This window comes from Mustelus asterias, chromosome 2, assembly GCF_964213995.1.
Source record: "Mustelus asterias chromosome 2, sMusAst1.hap1.1, whole genome shotgun sequence".
NCBI lineage: Eukaryota > Metazoa > Chordata > Chondrichthyes > Carcharhiniformes > Triakidae > Mustelus > Mustelus asterias.
This window is the reverse complement of record NC_135802.1, coordinates 36,413,506-36,432,747: the sequence shown is the minus strand read 5'-3', so window position 1 is coordinate 36,432,747 and position 19,242 is coordinate 36,413,506. Positions and strand designations below refer to the sequence as shown.

Here is a 19,242-nt window from a genome sequence, read left to right as displayed (position 1 = left end):
GATTTGATATTAAGATCACATAAAACAGCAAGTGGGGCAGTGTGGATATTTCCACTCTTTAGTTAGCTGACGGAGAAAAAAAGCTTTCACATTCGCCTATTCCATTCAGCTTGAACAAGATCTTTGAATGGCTTGTTGAGTCTCACATCCAACGGTTGAACTATAGACATTAGACCCCGATATAACTACAATGTGGATGTTCATTCTTCACAGGCACCTCTTGATCTCAGTTATGAGATTTGAACATAACATAAGAACTAGGAGTAGGTCATCTGGCCCCTTGAGCCTGTTCCACCATTCAATAAGATCATGGCTGATCTTTTCATGGACTCAGCTCCACTTACCCCGCCCACTCACCATAATCCTTTATTTCTTTATTGTTCAAAAATGCATCTATCCTTGCCTTAAAAACATTCAATGAGGCAGCCTCAACTGCTTCACTGGGCAGGGAATTCCACAGATTGACAACCCTTTGGGTAAAGAAGTTCCTCCTCAACTCAGTCCTAAATCTGCTCTCCCTTATTTTGAGGCCATTCCCCCTAGTTTTAGTTTCACTTGCCAGTGGAAACAATATCGCTGCTTCTAACTTATCTATTCCCTTCATAATCTTACATGTTTCTATAAGAACTCACTCATTCTTCTGATTCCAAAGAGTATAGTCCCAGACTACTCAGTCTCTCCTCATAAGCCAACCCTCAACTCTGGAATCAACCTAGTGAATCTCCTCTGCACCCCTCCAGTGCCAGTATATCCTTTCTCAAGTAAGCAGACCAAAACTGCACACAGTACTCCAGATGTGGCCTCACCAGCACCTTATACAGCTGCAACATAACCTCGCTGTTTTTAAGCTCCATCCCTCTAGCAATGAAGGACAAAATTCCATTTGCCGTCTTAATTACCTGCTGCACCTGCAAACCAACTTTTTGTGATTCATGCACATGTCCCACACTAATAAGTTGGTTTATTTGCGTTGGCCACTGGGATGTCTATTCCACTCGTTATCGATCAATAACTGCACTCCATCCTCATTCATCTAACCACTGTCACGGACATGCACAAAAACCCCTGCAGTCGGTTGATGTTCAGTATGGCTTTATTTCTGAAAATTAGCACAGGCTTTAAATTTGTTTCTTCGGCCATGCAGGCTATTAGCACCGTAAACCCCGTCTTCTTAAGCTTGTCGCCGTCACTGGAACGGTTTTCAAACTTTTGTACTTCAAAGTTTGGCTGCTGGGCACAAAATTCATGGGCACTTCATCCATGTTGCCAAATGACTTAATGGGTACTCATGTGTATGTTGCTGTCTGATAAACTGTTGGAAATTGGTAATTTTGGCACTGAGGTCATTTGGTAGCCTCACAGAGATCTTGGATTTCTGTTGCACACAGTTTCGTTCCATGAAGCTGTTATGGCAACTAACTGTTGGTCTGAAACTTTGGCTGGATTCGAGGGTTTGATTTGAACCACTTAAATGCATTTCTGGTGATGATGTAACCATTATGACACTTTTCAAGGATCCATTCTGATGCATGTTTTTCAATATCTGAAAAATGACTGGTCTTTATTCTGTTAGCACATACATTTGGTCTTGGACATCATCTTCAGAGCAGATTCCGTCTTCTTTCATTCTCACTACAGTTTTTCATTAACACTAAATTCTACTGCTGCAGCAATTATTTGACAAGTTAGCAAATGTTACAACTTTTAGCTTGAAACTAGTTTCATACTGCATTCTTCTTGTAGAAGGATCCATTTCTTTCTGTTACCTGCCCTGCCACGAGGATCTGCTCTGTGTGGACAAATTAAACTCCCACTTCTTTCTTGCAACACAGCCTGTATTGCCTGTATGGTCCATGCATCGACTTACAGTACAAGATAAATAAAACATGTTTCCTAGGGTGAGGCTGACGATTAATGCAAATAAAGCATTTCGTAGCTGAAAAGTGGGGTCATCTTATATGCCAGGTCAACTTGTACACCATGATCGATGGTAAATGTGAAGTGATGTACTTTGGAAGAAACATATAGAAAGCCAGTATAAACTAAATGGCATTATTTTGCAGGAGGTGTAAGGCCAGATGAATGTGGGACTACATATTGAGGAATTCTTGAAATGGCGGGTTATGAATCTTTGAAGATGGCAGGGGAAGTTGATAAGGCACTTTCAAAAATGACAAGATACCTTGATTTGATTTATTATTGTGACATGTATTAACATAGTGAAAAGTATTGTTTCTTGTGCATTATACAGACAAAACATATAGAGAAGGAAACGAGAGAGTGCAGAATGTAGTGTTACAATCACCTAGCTTTGTAAATAACGACTTTGAATAGAAAATACGGTCTCCTGTCAATGCAAGATGGCCACCGATGTCTGTCAGCACTTGCGCACTTGGCAGCACATTTGCAGAATCCTATGTTGTCATTTATAGGAGACAGTGCTGATTGGAAGCCATTCACCCAGTCTGAGCCCTGCAGCGGGCAGGCAATTAGGGCACTGCCTCTCGGCAGTTTCCAGGGATCAAAATGGGGAAGGAAGTGGAGGCTTCTGATCTACCCGGTAACAGCTGCAATTCTGTTTGCAGCTCTGGGGTTCATTTCTCCAGAACAACACATTAAATCATCTACAGAGCATTCAGATGGTGGAATACAGGTTTTATTAGCCAGCATCCCTCCCATACCACTGAGATATGCTGCAATCACAGGATGGTTTATTGGAAGAAAGAATGGGGGATCAAAGGATAGAAAAATGTTAAGGAAATCAAATGAGATCAAAAAAGATCAGACCGGAGAGATTATGTTGCTGGCACTGTAATATTTGCAATTCCAGGACCAGTGGTCACTGTGCATGCGCCCTGCGACATATTGTCTTCTTCTATAAAGATGGTAACCACGCATTCATGGCATTGACAACATACGTAGCCAAAACAAAAATAAGGAAGCCATGTTGAATCTTTGCATGTCATAGTTAGACTTTAGCATGGTGTACAATTCTAGGCATCAAATTTTCAAAAGGGTTGTACAGCTGGAAGAGGAATCAAGAGCAGGTTTATCAGGATGAGTTGTGTGTACAGGTTGGTGAAGATGGCATTACTCTCCTTGGAGCAGAGAAGGTATTAAATACCTAAAAAGTAGGTATTTAAAGTTATAAACATTTTAACTTAATAAACGTGAGGAAACCAAGTTTGCGACCAGAGGTCAGAGATTTAAAATAATCTCCCTGCTCTCCTTCATATAATACAGTAGGATCTTTTATGTTTACCTGAGACAGAGAGGAAAGCAGTTTAACATTTTGCTTGAAAGCCTCCCTCCTCCAAAGGTGCAGCATTCTCTCAGTACCACACATATCTATGTGTCGATCCACTTATGTGCTCAAGTCTAGGGCTTACAGGTTCTTTTGACTTAGAGTGCTTCAACTGAGGTTGACATCAGTACCCATAATTGGAATGTGCATTCTCCATGTTTTAAAATGTAAAATTGTCGATGTCAACATCCAATTTTTGTTATTCATCTTTACCCAGACAGCAATTGTACCTGAAATCGAACATCTCCCAGAACAAAGAAAGACTGATTCTCCCTACTCCCCCAAAATGGTTGCCAAAAAGCCAGTCCACACCTATTGTGCAGCTACACTTTGAGTGCGCATGTAACTACTTTCTTAAGACAAATATTCAGCAAATGCTAATAAATACTCATGAATCCCTTGGCTGAATCAAGGACCAATCACCAGGATTATGAACAACTTTTTAGAGCTGCCTGAAACTGCAAACTCACTCAACCAGATGCACAATCAGGATTAAGATCGCTCAGCAATTATGAACTTAATTATACGTACCTCTGGCAATTCCCATACAGATTTGGATCCATCTGTGCGATAGTAATACCGTCGGCCTTGATCATCAATATGCTTCATCCACTGCAAACAAATACATTGTTTTACATTTTTGTGCAACTGTTCATAGGATTCAGCAACGCCTTGACATTATACTAAAGAGGAAATTGAAAATGCTGCTACATTGCATGAGTAATTATGAACCACAAAAGTTTAAGTCCTAATTATTTATGGCTGACAGAAAATTTTGAAATTGAGGCAACGTAAATCAATACCGAGCTTCAATCATCACCTGCAATATTGACAAGAGACTGCCAAAGCCTTTACTATTTCCTTGGATGATGGAGGCATATTAATTTCTCTGAAAACACTGTTACATTCTCATAAGCAAATACTTAATTTTAATATAAATAAGCTGTTCTAATGACATTACGGAACTGTAACAAATCTGCTCAACTTCTTGCAACCTACAAGAAGCCAAACAGAAACTTACAAAGACATGCAAAGCTCTTCATATCCAATAGAATGGTACATGCAAATTTTAGCTTGCCCCCAAAATGTGACCCTCACTTCATGGAAAATGTTGTCAACAAATATTCAATTGATTAATAGGAATCCTTCTAATTTATTTGCACCTGACACTAATCGTTCACAATATTGCCAACTGAAAATGGCACTAAATTTAACAGATATCGTCAATCTAGGGAAATTTCATATGCATTTGTTTCCGTAACTGAAATTTACATCAGTAATAAGAGCTGTATAGTTGTCTTTTAATTAATACAGTAAGAGCAGACAGATAAAGAGCAAATCAACTGAAGAGAAGAAATCAAAGTACCTTTTCATCAGTATATTCATTGACATACAAAGTTTGGCCACGCTCATCCATTTCTTCTGACCAACCACGTGGAGGTAAATCAAACTGATTATCTGAATGGCTGGAGTAAATGCTGCGGTAGCTCTCTTCTGTGTTGTGATGCTGGAAGCATTTAGAGAAGGAACATGTTGTGCTTTATGTGTCTGATTATGTAAGCTTCAGGCATTTGAGAATTGCTGTTACTGAAAAAATACAGAAGTAGATACAGATTTCCCTTTGACAGAAAGTATCCCCTTAATTTAAAGAAATGAGAAGTGAAGCAAACATTTAATTCAGAGTTCTCCCAAAACATGCCAAGAATCACAGGGAAGAGAGAAAGTTCCAAACTTCTATCACTTTTTATACGAAGAAGTGTTTCCTAAATACACTCCAAAATCTGGCTAATTTTTAGACTATGCTGCTTAACCTTAAGGCTCCTGAGCTAACAGAGTAACTTCTCCCAATCTACCCCATGTTCCCCCTAATATTTGAATCAAATCACCCCTTAGCCATCCAAATTTTTAAAAAAATATAACCTTAGTTTATGCAATGTATCCTCAGTTTAACCAAGTGCCATTCTAGTAAATCTACATTGCACTCCTTCCAAGGCTAATGTATCTTGCTAAGGTGTGGTGCCCAGAAGTGCTTAATATTCCAGGTTTGTTCCAATTAGAGCTTTACATAAAAGAACAATAACATCCACCTCCTCATATTCTATTCCTTTACATATGAAGGCCATCACTCTAACATTTTTTATTGTTTTCTGCACTTGTTTGTGAAATTTTAATGATCTGTGTACCTGGACTCCCAAAGTTTCTTTGGATTTTCATGGTTTCTAGCTTTTCACCAGAAAGTACTAGCAACACTGAAAATACCTTGTTCCATCCTTGATAGATTGTTAGCCAAATTATTGGAGATATTAATAGAGCATAGGTAGGTACATAGAATTAAGCTGCAGATGAGCCACCATCTCTGACTGGCAGAATAGGCTTGAGGAACTAACTGATCTGTTCTTATGTTCTTTTGCAAGCATGGTTCCTTTTTTCAGATTACAAATAAGCTGCTTTAAATCAGTGTGTTTAAACAAGAATCAGCACTACCTTAGCCCTCAGCAAGCCCTGCTCGCCAATAACTGCCCACTTAAGTTGGTTCCTAGTGCCTCAGATTTTAAATTGCCATCCACATATCCATTCATAGTTTGTATTCAGAAGGCATTTGATAATGTTCCCAATAAAATTATAGCTCATGGTATTGAAGGAAAATTGAGTAACACTGAAAAAGAGAGACTTGTTAAAGCTTTTCATTTTCCACTCATCAGGACAGGTGTAAGAATGCCTCACCAAATTTTCTTCCACAGCACCTCCCAAACCTGCGACCTCTACCATCTAGAATGACAAAGGCAGCAGATGCATGGAATATCGCCATCTTTCCCCTTCAAGTTCCCCTCCAAGTTGCACACCACCCTGTCTTGGAACTATATTGCCGTTCCTTTACGGTCACTGTACTGTCCCTGCATATGAATATTTGTAGTTTCTAGCAAGGGTAAGTGAGCTACATTGCGATCCTGACTGATCATCTTAAATTGGTCGGTAGTGTAATTCTTAGCACACTCAGAATTGTTCAGCAAATGCTGCCCAATTGCAGAATCACATCAAACGTTAGACATATTCTGAGTTTTGCAAGCACAGGTTAGTGGAATAAAGTCAGTACGCTGCCTTTTATGAACAGCCAAAGTGACATGCTATTTGATACGATCTGCCAGTCATTGAGACATATGGCCGATGTACCTGGTGGTGCACTGAAATTCATATACCACATTACTCGTGTGTGTCTTAGGCAAACGTTGTTTTGCCTTGACAACAGCATCTTGCTAGTGGAAAACACTACTTGTATTGCCACTGCATGGTAGCAATTTGAAATAGCCAGCTTTACCTGTCACTCAAATTTTTGAAACACTTCATCTGTGGTAGGCTGGGCACTTTTCAAGTCCAAAAGTGGCAGCCTTAGGCCCATTCATGAATACGCATGATACAAAGCAAACAATGATCTGATAAGGGTAGCCATTGTCCTGCAGGATAACTTTAAAGTACCCTATTCATTGTCAGGTTTGCTCAATAAGCAATTGGCTCAGGCCCTAGTTAGAAGTTTGTTGTTAAGGCTTCTCTAACCATTGCATATTTCTGATATGGAGATCACATGATTGCTATAACAGAATATGCAGCTGCATGTAACAATTTCCTTACATGCCTTAATGTGCTCCAGCGCACACAAATTCACCTTTGAAATGGAGTAGCCTACCAAGCTTCCTTTCCTTGACGTGCTAGTTGAAAAATGTGTTAATGGGGTCTCGACTGCTGCCTACTGTAAGCCTATCTTCATTGGTCAATATATGCACTGCAATTTCTACAGTTCCAACGTGCTACAGGATTGTCCTTATTGCCAACCTTTTCTCATACAGTTGACATTGTTCCCTTTGAAATTTGGTATTTTCCCATCCATCCTGATGAGTGCAAGACGTGAAGCTTTGACAGCCTGTCTCTTTTTTCAGAAAATTACTGACCTAGTTAGAAGATTGGTTAGATAGTAAAAGTCAGAGTATGGATCATGGGTGAATTGGAGGGCATGACCAAAAGTGTCTAGGAATAATGCTTAAGGGATGATTTGATAGCAATTTTAGAATTTTGAAAAGGATTGTTAGGGTAGAGAGAGAGAGTTTAGTGGTGCAGGAATCTAGGACAAGGGAGCATAAACTTACAATCAGAACCAAGCTACTCAGAAAACACTTCTTTACGTAAAGAGCAGTAGAATTGTGGAACACTCTTACAAATTGCAAGAGATGCAGGCTCAATTAATAAATAGATTTTCCCAAGGCAGGAGTATAAAAGGATATGGAGGAAAGGTGGATGGGTGGAGTTAAGATACTGGTCAGTCATGATCTCATCAAATGGCAAACAAGCTTGAAGGATTGAAAAGCCTATTCCTGTTCCTATGGACAGTGTTTCATTAAGTTATTCAACTATGAGCATTATCCTATCCTTAGCTGACTTTCACAATCACATACATTTTCCACTCAATAACTACTACAAGCACGGTCTTGAGTTATTTCCCTTTGTCGAGAGAGAGAGAGTTTAGTGATGCAGGAATCTAGAACAAGGGAGCAAAAACTTACAATCAGAATCAGGCTACTCAGAAAACACTTCTTTACATAAAGAGCAGGAGAATTGTGGAACACTCTTCTACAAATTGCAACAGATACAGGCTCAATTAATAATCTTAAATCTGAGATCAATAGATTTTTCCAAGACAGGAGTATAAAAGGATATGGAGGAAAAGGTAGATGGATGGAGTTAAGATACTGGTCAGTCATGATCTCACCAAATGACAAAGCAGCTTGAAGGATTGAAAAGCCTCTTCCTGTTCCTATGGAGTGTTTCACTAAGTTATTCAACTATGAGCATAATCCTATCCTTAGCTGACTTTCATAATCACATACATTTTCCACTCCATAACTACTACAAGCAGGGTCTTGAGTTATTTCCCTTTGTCACAGGAACAGGATAGCTGCAAGCAGCTAACACATTAGCTTGTTAGAGGTTGTAATTCAGTACCACAGAGAATTCAAATAGATCCTTAACAGAAAGCTTCGAATACATTTTTACATTTTTAAGTACTCAACTGTTTCTGGTTCTTACCTCAAATTTCAGCAAATAACGATACTTTAGTTAGCAGATATATTTCATTCATCTATTCAATGCTAGACTTAAGTAAAGAACACTGCATATAATCTACACTGATGAACCTCCGCAATCATCTAAGACTTAATACATCAAGGTATGGCAGTTCTCATAATGCCACGTATACCTAGTTACTCAACAATATGTATTTTACCAATATATGCATCTCAATTGCTTGGTGTACCCACTGCATTAAATGCAATTATAGGATCAGAATAAAAATGTAAGCACTTATGTAAAACTTAGTTTAAAATTCATGTAGCTTTAGTGCTCATTTTGTATGTCTTCATAACTAAATATAGCTATACAATCAGTAAAAAATGATAATTCTTCAAACTGCCTATAAATTCTAAGATATCTTAAACAACAATAGAAATGTTGAGGAATTTCACTATTATGACAACATCACAATATTTTGAAACGTCCAATATTGTGTACTACACATATATCCAGAACTCTCAAATACCTCCAAGTAGCATATCATCTTCCTCCCCTCTGAGCAATCATGAGGCTTAGCTCCCTCTGTGACACTCTGATCCACTCCTCAGTCACCCTCAACAACCCTTCCTCTACCAATACATGCATGGGATGAAACATCTGTCATTTTACTTGCTCCCTTCCCACCGTATAGGGTCCCAAACACTCCTTCAGGAGAAATAGCATTCATTTGTATCTACTTCAATTTTCCATACTGCATTTGCTGCTTATGTTGTAGTCTCCTCTATTGATTTCAAATGCAATCGGGTAGTCGCTTTGTGGAATACCTCCATTCAGTTCACAAGTGAGGGTCTGAGCTTCCAGTTACTGCTCATTTTAATTCCCAAATGGACTATCCGCCAATTCAAGAGGCGTTAGGAAGATGGGACACTTCAATAGTTTAATCCCTTTGCTAAATTTGTGGAGAAAGGAATTTCAGGTGAATATGTTATGCATCAATATGTAAATGACTGATACTTTCATGACCAGTATTTTAACTTGAATTAATTATAACTCCAAACATTCAGAAAAAAAACATACAACATAAAACTCTGTAAACTCATAAAACATACACCACTGTGTGGGTTTCCTCCGAGTGCTCCAGCTTCCTCCCACTGTCCAAAGATGTGTAGGTTTCGTGGATTAGCCATGGTAAATGCACGGGATTTATGGGAATAGGACAGAGTCAGTACAGATTCGATGGGCTGGATGGCCTTTTGCTGCACTGCAGGATTCTATGATTAAAATTTTCACCCTGATCTGAATTCAATTCCTGAAACTGCAATATACTATACTCTGGGCTTTCAGATTCAAATAAAACTATTTTTCAAGGCTGAGAGCCACACACGACTAAAATACAAACTATTTATGAAGAAACCACTCAGACAATAATAAACCATATAGAATCCCTACAGTGCAGGAGGCGGCCATTCAGCCCATCAAGTCTGCACTGACCCTCCAAAAGCCCGGAATCAAACGCGGGTCCCTGGCACTGTGAGGCAGCAGTGTTAGCCACTATCCACTGTGCTGCCCTTGTTAGAATAAAAGGGATTCTATTACTGCATGTTTTGTTCCTTCTAGAATTTTTGCAAACACTGTGCTTATCATCACTTTACAAATTTTCATATAATTTACACTGAAAAATCAAGCTCTCATGAGCCAAATTCTTTAGTTTAACGTAGCGGCACAGTGATTAGCACTGCTGCCTCACAGCACCAGGGACCCGGGTTCGATTCCCAGCTTGGGTGACTGTGTGGAGTTGGCACGTTCTCCCCGTGTCTGCGTGGGTTTCCTCCAGGTGCTCCGGTTTCCTCCCACACTCTGAAAGACGTGCTGGTTAGGTACATTGACCCGAACAGGCGCCGGAGTGCGGCGAGTAGGGGGAATTTCACAGTGACTTCATGGCAGTGTTAATGTAAGCCTTACTTGTGACTAATAAATAAAACTATAACTTTTAACTTTAGCACAGCTTGCTCTTTCAGTCTGCAATCACAAAAACAGTCATGGGAGCATCTCAAATAAATCACTTTAGCAGTAGGAAACAATTATATATCTGGTAGTGAAATAGGCACATTTTGACACATTTGAACATATGGATTAGGAGAAGTAGGCCACTCAGCCCCTTGGGCCTGCCCTGCCATTCAATAAAATCACAGTCGATTGTAATTTTAGCCTCAACTTCATATTCCTGTCTACCCCTGATAATCTTTCACCCTCTTGCTTATCAAGAGTCTATCTACTTTTGCCTTAAAGATATTCAAAGAATCTGCTGCAACCACCTTTTGAGGAAGAGAATTCCAACGAATCACAACCCTCAGAAAATTTCCCCTTAAATGGACGACCCCTTATTTTTAAAACAGTGGCCCCCTACGTCTAGATTCTCCCACAAGAGGGAACACATCCTTTCCACATCCGCTCTGTTTGGTCCTCTCAAATATTCTGAACACTGTGCATTTCTTTTTTTAAAAGAGGCTTTAAATTATATCCTTTCAGGAGTGAGAGGAATATATACAGATTTATAAACAAAATTTCAGTAGAAATTTGATCTCTGGTGTACATGCAATACAGACTATTGGTGAAATAATGGCCTTTGACCTCTGCTGTTATACTCCTTGGCCTACATGTAAAACAAAAAATGCAACAGGCCTTTTTGATGTCTCTATCTACCTGTATGCACACTTCAAAATAATTTTCAATCTCTACATTCATCAGTATTTTTTCATACTCCCATTCCATGCTTTTCCTCAGAAAATGCTTCTGTGCATTAAATTTCACGATAACTATTAGGTTACTCTGCCCTACTGTTGTACCCTCTATATCTGCATCCAAATCACATAAGCATACACAGGCCCAGAAGATTTGACAGAGGCTCTCAATGCTCATGATTTTTGAGAAGTTAGCGTTTGGCCCATCGTGTCCGTGCTGCCTCTCTGCAAAAGCAATGCACTGAGTACCACTGCCCCCTGTCGTGCCTTCTGTCCACTGCAACTGAAAATCACACCCAGAGACTTGGTATTCAACACATGCAATGATGTGAAGTTGCGGTAATTCGATGATCGATATCCACTTTGCATGCAAGAAAAAATTATAGCTTTTTCGTTCAAGAAAGAGTGAATTTTCAATGCTGTAGCAAGTTTTAATTACCACCAAACAAATTCCCTAGCACCAAAAATTAATGTTTAACAAGCGTAAAGCATTCATTTTTCATAATCATACAATTTATAGTGCAGGAGGCTATTTGGCCCATTGAGTCTGCATCAACCAAAATCCCAACCAGGCCCTATTCCCTCATATTTACTCTGCTAATCCCCTTGACACTAGGGTCAATTTAGCACGGCCAATTAACCTAACCCACACATCTTTGGACTGTCGGAGGAAAGCAGGGCACCCGGAGGAAACCCACGCAGACACGGAGAACATGCAAACTCCACACATAAAATGATATTTTTAAAGCTATCTTTCTTTCTCATCTTTATATTGTATGTAACTTGACATTGAAGCTACATTACTATTCTAGCTTACACTTTCAGCTTAAATTTTGTGCAGTTTACTATGGATTGTTCGATTTGACTGGTTAAGAAGAAATTCCATTACTTGCCCTATTCACACAGGCCCAGATCCCCTTTAGATGGCGCTGGCTTTTTTTAAATTTCAAAAAACCAAAACCTTTAGTGCAAAAGCCTGTGGGGAAGTGCAAGCCCAATGAACGGCTCGCATTGTTCCTTTACTGCTGATCGCAAATTCCAGGATGAGACAAAGAGAAGAAATAGGTTGAAAAACAAAATGGACCTGCACTAATCCCGGAGGAAAACTGTGGCCCACCAGAGTCACACTCATTGTCTCCAATCCATTATACAGCAAACTGAAATCATCAAAAAGTTGTAGATGATTAGACTGTTTTACTTCATACAGTTCTACTCCTTTACAGTTGTTACTTTAAACAAGTCCTCAGTTATCACTTAATATCTGCATTGCATTTCACATTACAGGCAGTCCCCGGGTTACGAACGCCCGTACTTACGTACCAACCTCCGTAAAGCCTATTATTTAAAAAAATCAAGTTACATACAATGGTTCGTACTAACGAACGGGCGGACTACATTGCGCGACACTCAAAACACACTGTGTTTTCAGCGGTTCGTCAGCCTGAGGGAGAACAACGCCACGCCGTCGTCGCCATTTTAAGTCGGATCGCGTAAACACAACAGTGTTTATGCAATTATTATTACTGTATTATTATATTTAAGATGTTTTAGGTAAAATATATACTATATACTAAGACAAACATTTAAGTAATTGACGCTAGACGTGAACTGTACGTAACTGTTCCGACTTGCATACAAATTCGACTTACAGGCAGACTTAAAAACGGAACTCGTTCGTAACCCGGGGACTGCCTGTAATTACATAAAACTTCAATTCACATGAGTATACAGCTGCACCTCAAGTTTGTAAATCATAAAAACTTCCTTGTTGGTATCCCTTATGAATTATTTAATTAGTCAAATTATTCTACAGCATTTCTTTAAAAAGTTTCACACTTGTTATTTAACTTATTGCAGGGAAATTAAAAGAATTGGGGCTTACTCTTATAATGGATGCCTCAGCACTTCCACTAGATAAATAATGTCTGTTCTATCAGCTGTAAGGGTTTTAAAGGAGTTGGGGTTACCTGAATCCGGTTACTAGTGCAGGTGGAGTCTTATTATAAAATTCTACCAAATCAGTACAAAACTGGGAATCTCACTTCAGATTTTTCAAGACGGCTAGCATAAGAAGCAAAAAATATGACAGGTGCAATTTGCACCAATCTCAAGAGCATGTTGAGTAGGTAGTACTTTAGTTTCATAGAGTCAGAATCCCCAGAGTGCAGAAGAGGCCATTCGGCCCATTGAGTCTGTACCGATTCTCTGACAGACTATCATACCCAGGCCTCTCCCCCGCCCCATTTCTGTAGCTCCAGACATTTACCATAGCTAATCCATCTAATTTAGACATCTTGGGACACTAAGGGGCAATTTAGCATGGCCGATCCACCTAATGTGCACATCTTTGGATTGTTTGCCCTCGCTCTGAAATGGTATTACTACTCTTAAAAGTAATATGCCACTTTCATAGCTAAGACAACTAGCAATTTTGTCCTCAACAACAGTAGAAATTTTGTAGATAATACACTGTAATAGGATCTATTAGTAAATCTTGTTTGTAAATGCATGTACTTACTCCATGGTTTACAGAATCCCCCTGGCTATCAGGTTCTTTATTCACAGAGTCTCTGGTCCATCGAGGTGGCTTCCAGCTTCTTTCTTGCGTTCCCCTGTTGTAATAGTACGTGCGTCCTGTTGCATCTTTATGCACCTCCCATTCACCATGGATTTGCATGGGAGGGCTAGTGGGAATTGGCGGCATGTTAGCTAGAGTTATTTTCAAATCCTGCAAATTTGCATACACTGGAGATTCTGGTCTTGCAGGTGGAACGGTCTGCGAAAATAAAAACAATATCTATTAGTAAAGAATATGTAATCTGAATTATCTGTCCAGCTTGATAAATGATTTTATTTGGATCTAGAATATAGGAATCGGAGAAAAACAGACTTTCAATTATGCCATAGCCTTTTTTTTCAATTTGCTTAAGTAACTTTCCTGCTCTCAATATCACGTCAATACCATCAACAGTATTATAATGAAAGTAGCAAGTCACATTTCTCACTATAGTAAAAGTGTAAGTACCACCAGATGAGAAACCTTGTCCAATATTTGTTTCATCTTCTGGGTCCCATTTTTCTGGCTCTGGTTAGGACCTCAATACAGTGAAGGACAGTACACCTTCTCAGTCTGTGGCACTACACTTCATTAATCCAGGCAAGGAACTACAAAACAACAAAAAGCTTTATTGTGGATTTGCCCACTTCTCCGGTTGATCTTTTTCAAAGCTTGTATTACATAACAGCTTTGAACATTGATTTTCTAGCGCCCAATAAGCATGTGACACTAACTATAGATTTTGTCAAAATAACAGTGAGGCTAACTGTGCTCTCTGCCAGGCTCTCTCTTCCTACCACTTGTACATTTTCTTCCAGATGTGTGCTTGGATATCAACCTTGAGCTGATGGAACGCTGCTTGATTGATCTGTGACCTTGAATTGTTCTGACAGACAATGAAGGCTGCTTGTTTTTGTTCCACAGTAAGAAGTCTAACAACACCAGGTTAAAGTCCAACAGGTTTATTTCGTAGCAAAATGTGGCTTTTGCTACCAGATAAACCTGTTGGACTTCTTACTGTGTTTACCCCAGTCCAACGCCGGCATCTCCACATCATGTTTTTGTTCCAGGCAGTCACATATTTCTGCAACATTTTTGTTGAACCAGTCCTGGTGACGGCGATGTTTGAACCCAATGGTCTAGGCATAAGAATCTAGTACAGCTGATTTTATTTGATCCTGCTCTTCTGAAATTGGGTTGGATTTGTGAACATTTTCAAGATTGCAACTGGAATTCCTCTCTTTGATTGGGTTGTTTTGGGGCTGAGATACTGATCATCTTCACCTTGGTTCTCGCAATGCCTCGGTGCTAGGTGGATGTAGATCGCCAATCGAACTAGTCGATGATCTGTTCAGCAGGCATCGGGCCCTCGTGTGGATCAAGTGATACAGACATCATTTAATCTTTGACTCGAACAGTGACATAATCTATGAGTTAACAGTGCTTTGATCAAGGATGCCACAGTGCGCTTTTGTATTTGTCCTTCTGGTGTTTATTATAACAAGGTCACGCTGAGCATTTTTTGTTAGCAACAGGATGCTGTTTCTACAGGCTTTTCCACCCAGATTTTCCCCAATAGCTTTGGTCCAGCAATCAGTCACGTCAACCATGGCATTAAAAGGACCCCAGAAAGATTATATTTTCTTCTTTTGGGATGGCAGTGAGGATTTCATCAAGGATAGAATAGGACTTTTCCTTAACATTTTCATCAGAGTTGAGGGACGAGGCAAAAATAGTGGCATATTAATTACGGCAGAGCTGTAGGTGAAGTTTCATTTCTCAATTGGGCAGTGCAGCCAAGATCCTATTCCAGATGGTAAAACCAGCTCTGCAGACGTGAGGGTCATTATCAACCTTTCCTTTCCTTTCCAGACGGTAGTGCATTTTCCTGCTTGTTCAATCAGCCAGCCTCACCAAAAATGCAGAAGTCACTGAGGGAAAAAGTGTAAATTTCAACTTGATAATTCACATGATACCATTAACAGGTCTTCTTTCCATATAGTCTCTCTCGAGATTATTCATGAATGTTCTAACATTCCCAAGTTGCAAAATTTGAAGTTTACTTTGACCATGAAGATAGTAATCCCACAGAGCATGGTTCTCTAGCCCATACAATGGCAGCTGTATGTAGATCTGCAAAATGCACTGCAGCAACTCGGCAAGTCACTTTCAAAAGCATTTTCCACACACGTGACCTCTGCAAACTAGAAGAGCAAGAGCATCACCGCCTGCAAGTTCTCCTTTAAGTAACACACCAAACTGAAACTTTATCACCATTCCTTCATTGTTGCTGGGTCAAAATCCTGGAACTCCCTTCCCACCTACACTGGAGGAGTCCCTACAGCACGTGGACTGCAGTGGTTCAAAGCGGCAGCTCACCATTATTTTCAAGGGCAATTAGATGGGCAACAAATGTTGGCTGTGCCAACAACACATCCCATGAAATAATTTTTTTAAAAAGCACAGTAGATATAAACTAAACTCTGCACTGCCATGACAACAGATTATAGCCCTGAACTTGTGGACATACTGAACTTCTAAGAAAGATCTGTTTTTAAAAAGCTATGGACATACAAGCCAAACTGGCTGAGACTGCAAAGTGACAATTTGCTGGAATTCCCATGTCGATTAGACTCAGTCCTGAGACAGAGACACTTCAATGGAAGAAGCAATGCAAAAGAGAGATCACGGAAGCTGGTTATCATCTAGGCTGAAACCATCCTGAGTGTTATATCCCATGATGTGGAGATGCCGGCGTTGGACTGGGGTAAACACAGTAAGAAGTTTAACAACACCAGGTTAAAGTCCAACAGGTTTATTTGGTAGCAAAAGCCACACAAGCTTTCGAGGCTCTAAGCCCCTTCTTCAGGTGAGTCAACCTTCTTCAGGTTCACTCACCTGAAGAAGGGGCTTAGAGCCTCGAAAGCTTGTGTGGCTTTTGCTACCAAATAAACCTGTTGGACTTTAACCTGGTGTTGTTAAACTTCTTACTGTGTTAAATCCCAGACATGCTTTTGATCTTCCCTTTCCAGGAATACACAGGGGGAACTGGGATAAAAGCCAGCTGCAGACTTGATCAGGGCACACTGGTGCTGGGGTGTCAGAGTACGTGACACAGAAACACGAGGAGACAAGTCCGTCACCCTTGCAAATGAAGCTTTCAGGAAAAGATAGCTCTCTGTTGACGGAAGAAAGCTCAGCAAAAGCCACAAGCTAAAGGAAATCGGAAAGCTTTCCAGCTACCCTAAAGAATCCAATGTTTCTGAACCAGCTACAACTCTGGTCTGTGTGTGCTAGTCTGATGTTCTAGTTCTATTGTGCCGGTGTATGCTGTGAAAGATCACCACTGAAGAACATTGATGATGTACCCCCATTGCTGGCAAGTAAAAGTTCTCGCTCTCTATCGGATTGCTGGAAGCGAATCAAGTCTGCAAAGCCACAGCTGAAGAGGAAGCTGAACAACTTCTTTCAGCTAACCTGCAGAACCAAGGATCTCCAAACAAGAAGCTCTCAACTGCTGAAATCAGCAATACTGGACCCAGGCATCTTAACGGCCACAATGTTTCACCATTTACTCCTCGCGGTCTAGTCAAACATGGATTCATTTTTATTTTAGTTTTAGACTCAATTCTCATTTCTGATCTGTGTGCATGTATGTTGCTTATTATTTTCTTCTTGTGTTTCAATAACTAATAAACTCACTCTCTCTTTAGCTCAAGAAAACCTGGTTAAATTGGCTCATTTTAACACAAATGCATTTGGACTTGGAGATACCCAGAAGGGAAGGGATCCTTTTCAAAAGGAACTTGTTGCGACCAACTGAGGGGCTGAATAAAGACAGTTCTTCCCTCCTCACCTGGGAGCATAACCATTTGGGGTAGCCCATCCAGAATCAAAACAAAGTAGGGCTCGTGCCGAGCTAGCTTCCACAGAGGGGGTGGAAGGTAACAAATTGGGGGGTTCTTGCCTGGGGACTGGTTGAAACAACAAAAGTTTAAGTCAAATCATTTCAGTCTATGCGCACTATTAACAATCTGATTAATATTAATTACTGTCAATTCAACTGTTGGATTGAAAATGAACTGTTAGAATTGAGAGGTCTAATTCCTTCAAGTATTAATTCTTGTTGGAGACTAAGTGTAAGATTTCTAATCTTACTCTTTAAAAGTGCTTTCTTTGTCTCTTTTCCTCCCCCCCCCTTGATCAAATCTCTTCCCTACTCTCTACTCTTTTTGTATTTGCCGATTCAAATTTGCACTTCATTCCCAGTCCTTGCAGAGTTAATTTCAGTGCCCTCCAATCCGATCTGTTAAGAAAATACACAGATGCTTGCCCTTTTCACTCGGGTCCCAGATATGTGCTGCTTCCTTTGCTGTGTTGTCATTAGCTCACATTTTCAGCAATACGACACAAAAAAGTGTAAAAACTAAATATGCAAGGGAAAGTCTAACCTCACAGCAGACACTGTTGGATGGGCTGCTCTCTCAATTTTGGCCCATAGGCATTACTTGGAAAGATTAAAGTCATGATTAATGTCAGAGGCTTTCCTACTTCCTGGCATTTCAGCCAACCTTTACTCAGTCGGTTGTACACAACAATGAAACAGTCTGGGTAATTCAGAGGAATATATATCTATGTTAAGCCATAACCTGAACGTTAACGGATAGACACAAATTAGGTCACCTCTTTAAATATGATTAAAAAATCAAAATTATAACTTGTAAGTATTGTAATAACATTATAGCATCCCTGACATGTTATCATAGAATAGAATCCCTACAGTACAGAGGGAGGTCATTCAGCTCATCAAGTCTGTACCGGCCACAATCCCACCCAGGCCCTAACCCCGTAACCCCACGTATTTACCCTGCTAATCCCCCGACACTAAGGGGCAATTTAGCATGGCCAATCAACCTGACCCACACATCTTTGGACTGTGGGAGGAAATCGGAGCACCCGGAGGAAATCCATGCAGACACGGGGAGAACTTGCAAACTCCACTCAGACAGTGACCCGAAGCTAGATTTGAACCCGGGTCCCTGGTAGTGAGGCAGCCGTGCAAACCACTGTGCTATTATGCCCTTCAAGAGGAACTTTTAATTTTCCAAAGCACAGAAAACCAAATGAAATTAGTAGAAAATGGATTTTGTTCAATCAGCCTGCAATCTATAATCAGTCAACTGCCATTTCCTGAAGCAGATTGTCTTGGAAAAGGAACTGGCTCAGCAGAATGGCTGCAGTGAGCAAAACAGAACTCCAGTCTGACACCCCATTTAAACAGTTTGCCCAAATCGGTACATGTAATATGTACACCATTTTAACTGCAGATAATGACTAGGATTGCATCCTAAGTTTATGGAGAAGATTTTAAAAATGTAATTTTCTGAATTTTGTTCATTAATTGCATCACACTTTACAGATCCGCTTGGCTAATACCACAAAGTTCCTTATACAAGGATTAGCCATTTACATAGCACCTTTAACATAAAGTGAAACCAAGCAAAAATTGGTAAGTCAAAAGGGGAAAAGAGGAGGAATGGTGATGAAAAGCTTGATTGAAGAGGTAGATTTTAAGAGTGTCT

At 40.0% G+C, this 19,242-nt stretch overlaps 1 protein-coding gene across 4 annotated transcripts in view; it reads right to left on the bottom strand.

Annotated features, from left to right (window-relative positions):
• Positions 1-19,242, bottom strand: part of arhgap12b (Rho GTPase activating protein 12b) — a 191,967-nt gene that overhangs the window by 91,455 nt on the left and 81,270 nt on the right. For 2 of the 4 annotated variants that reach the window (XM_078233355.1, XM_078233365.1), the window contains exons 3-5: positions 13,622-13,879; positions 4,671-4,811; positions 3,836-3,916 (exon numbers count right to left, since the gene is read on the bottom strand). In XM_078233355.1, coding sequence (XP_078089481.1) covers positions 3,836-3,916; positions 4,671-4,811; positions 13,622-13,879 — 480 coding nt within the window. The remainder of the gene's footprint in view (positions 1-3,835; positions 3,917-4,670; positions 4,812-13,621; positions 13,880-19,242) is intronic. The other 2 variants (XM_078233375.1, XM_078233385.1) reach the window with 1 other exon arrangement.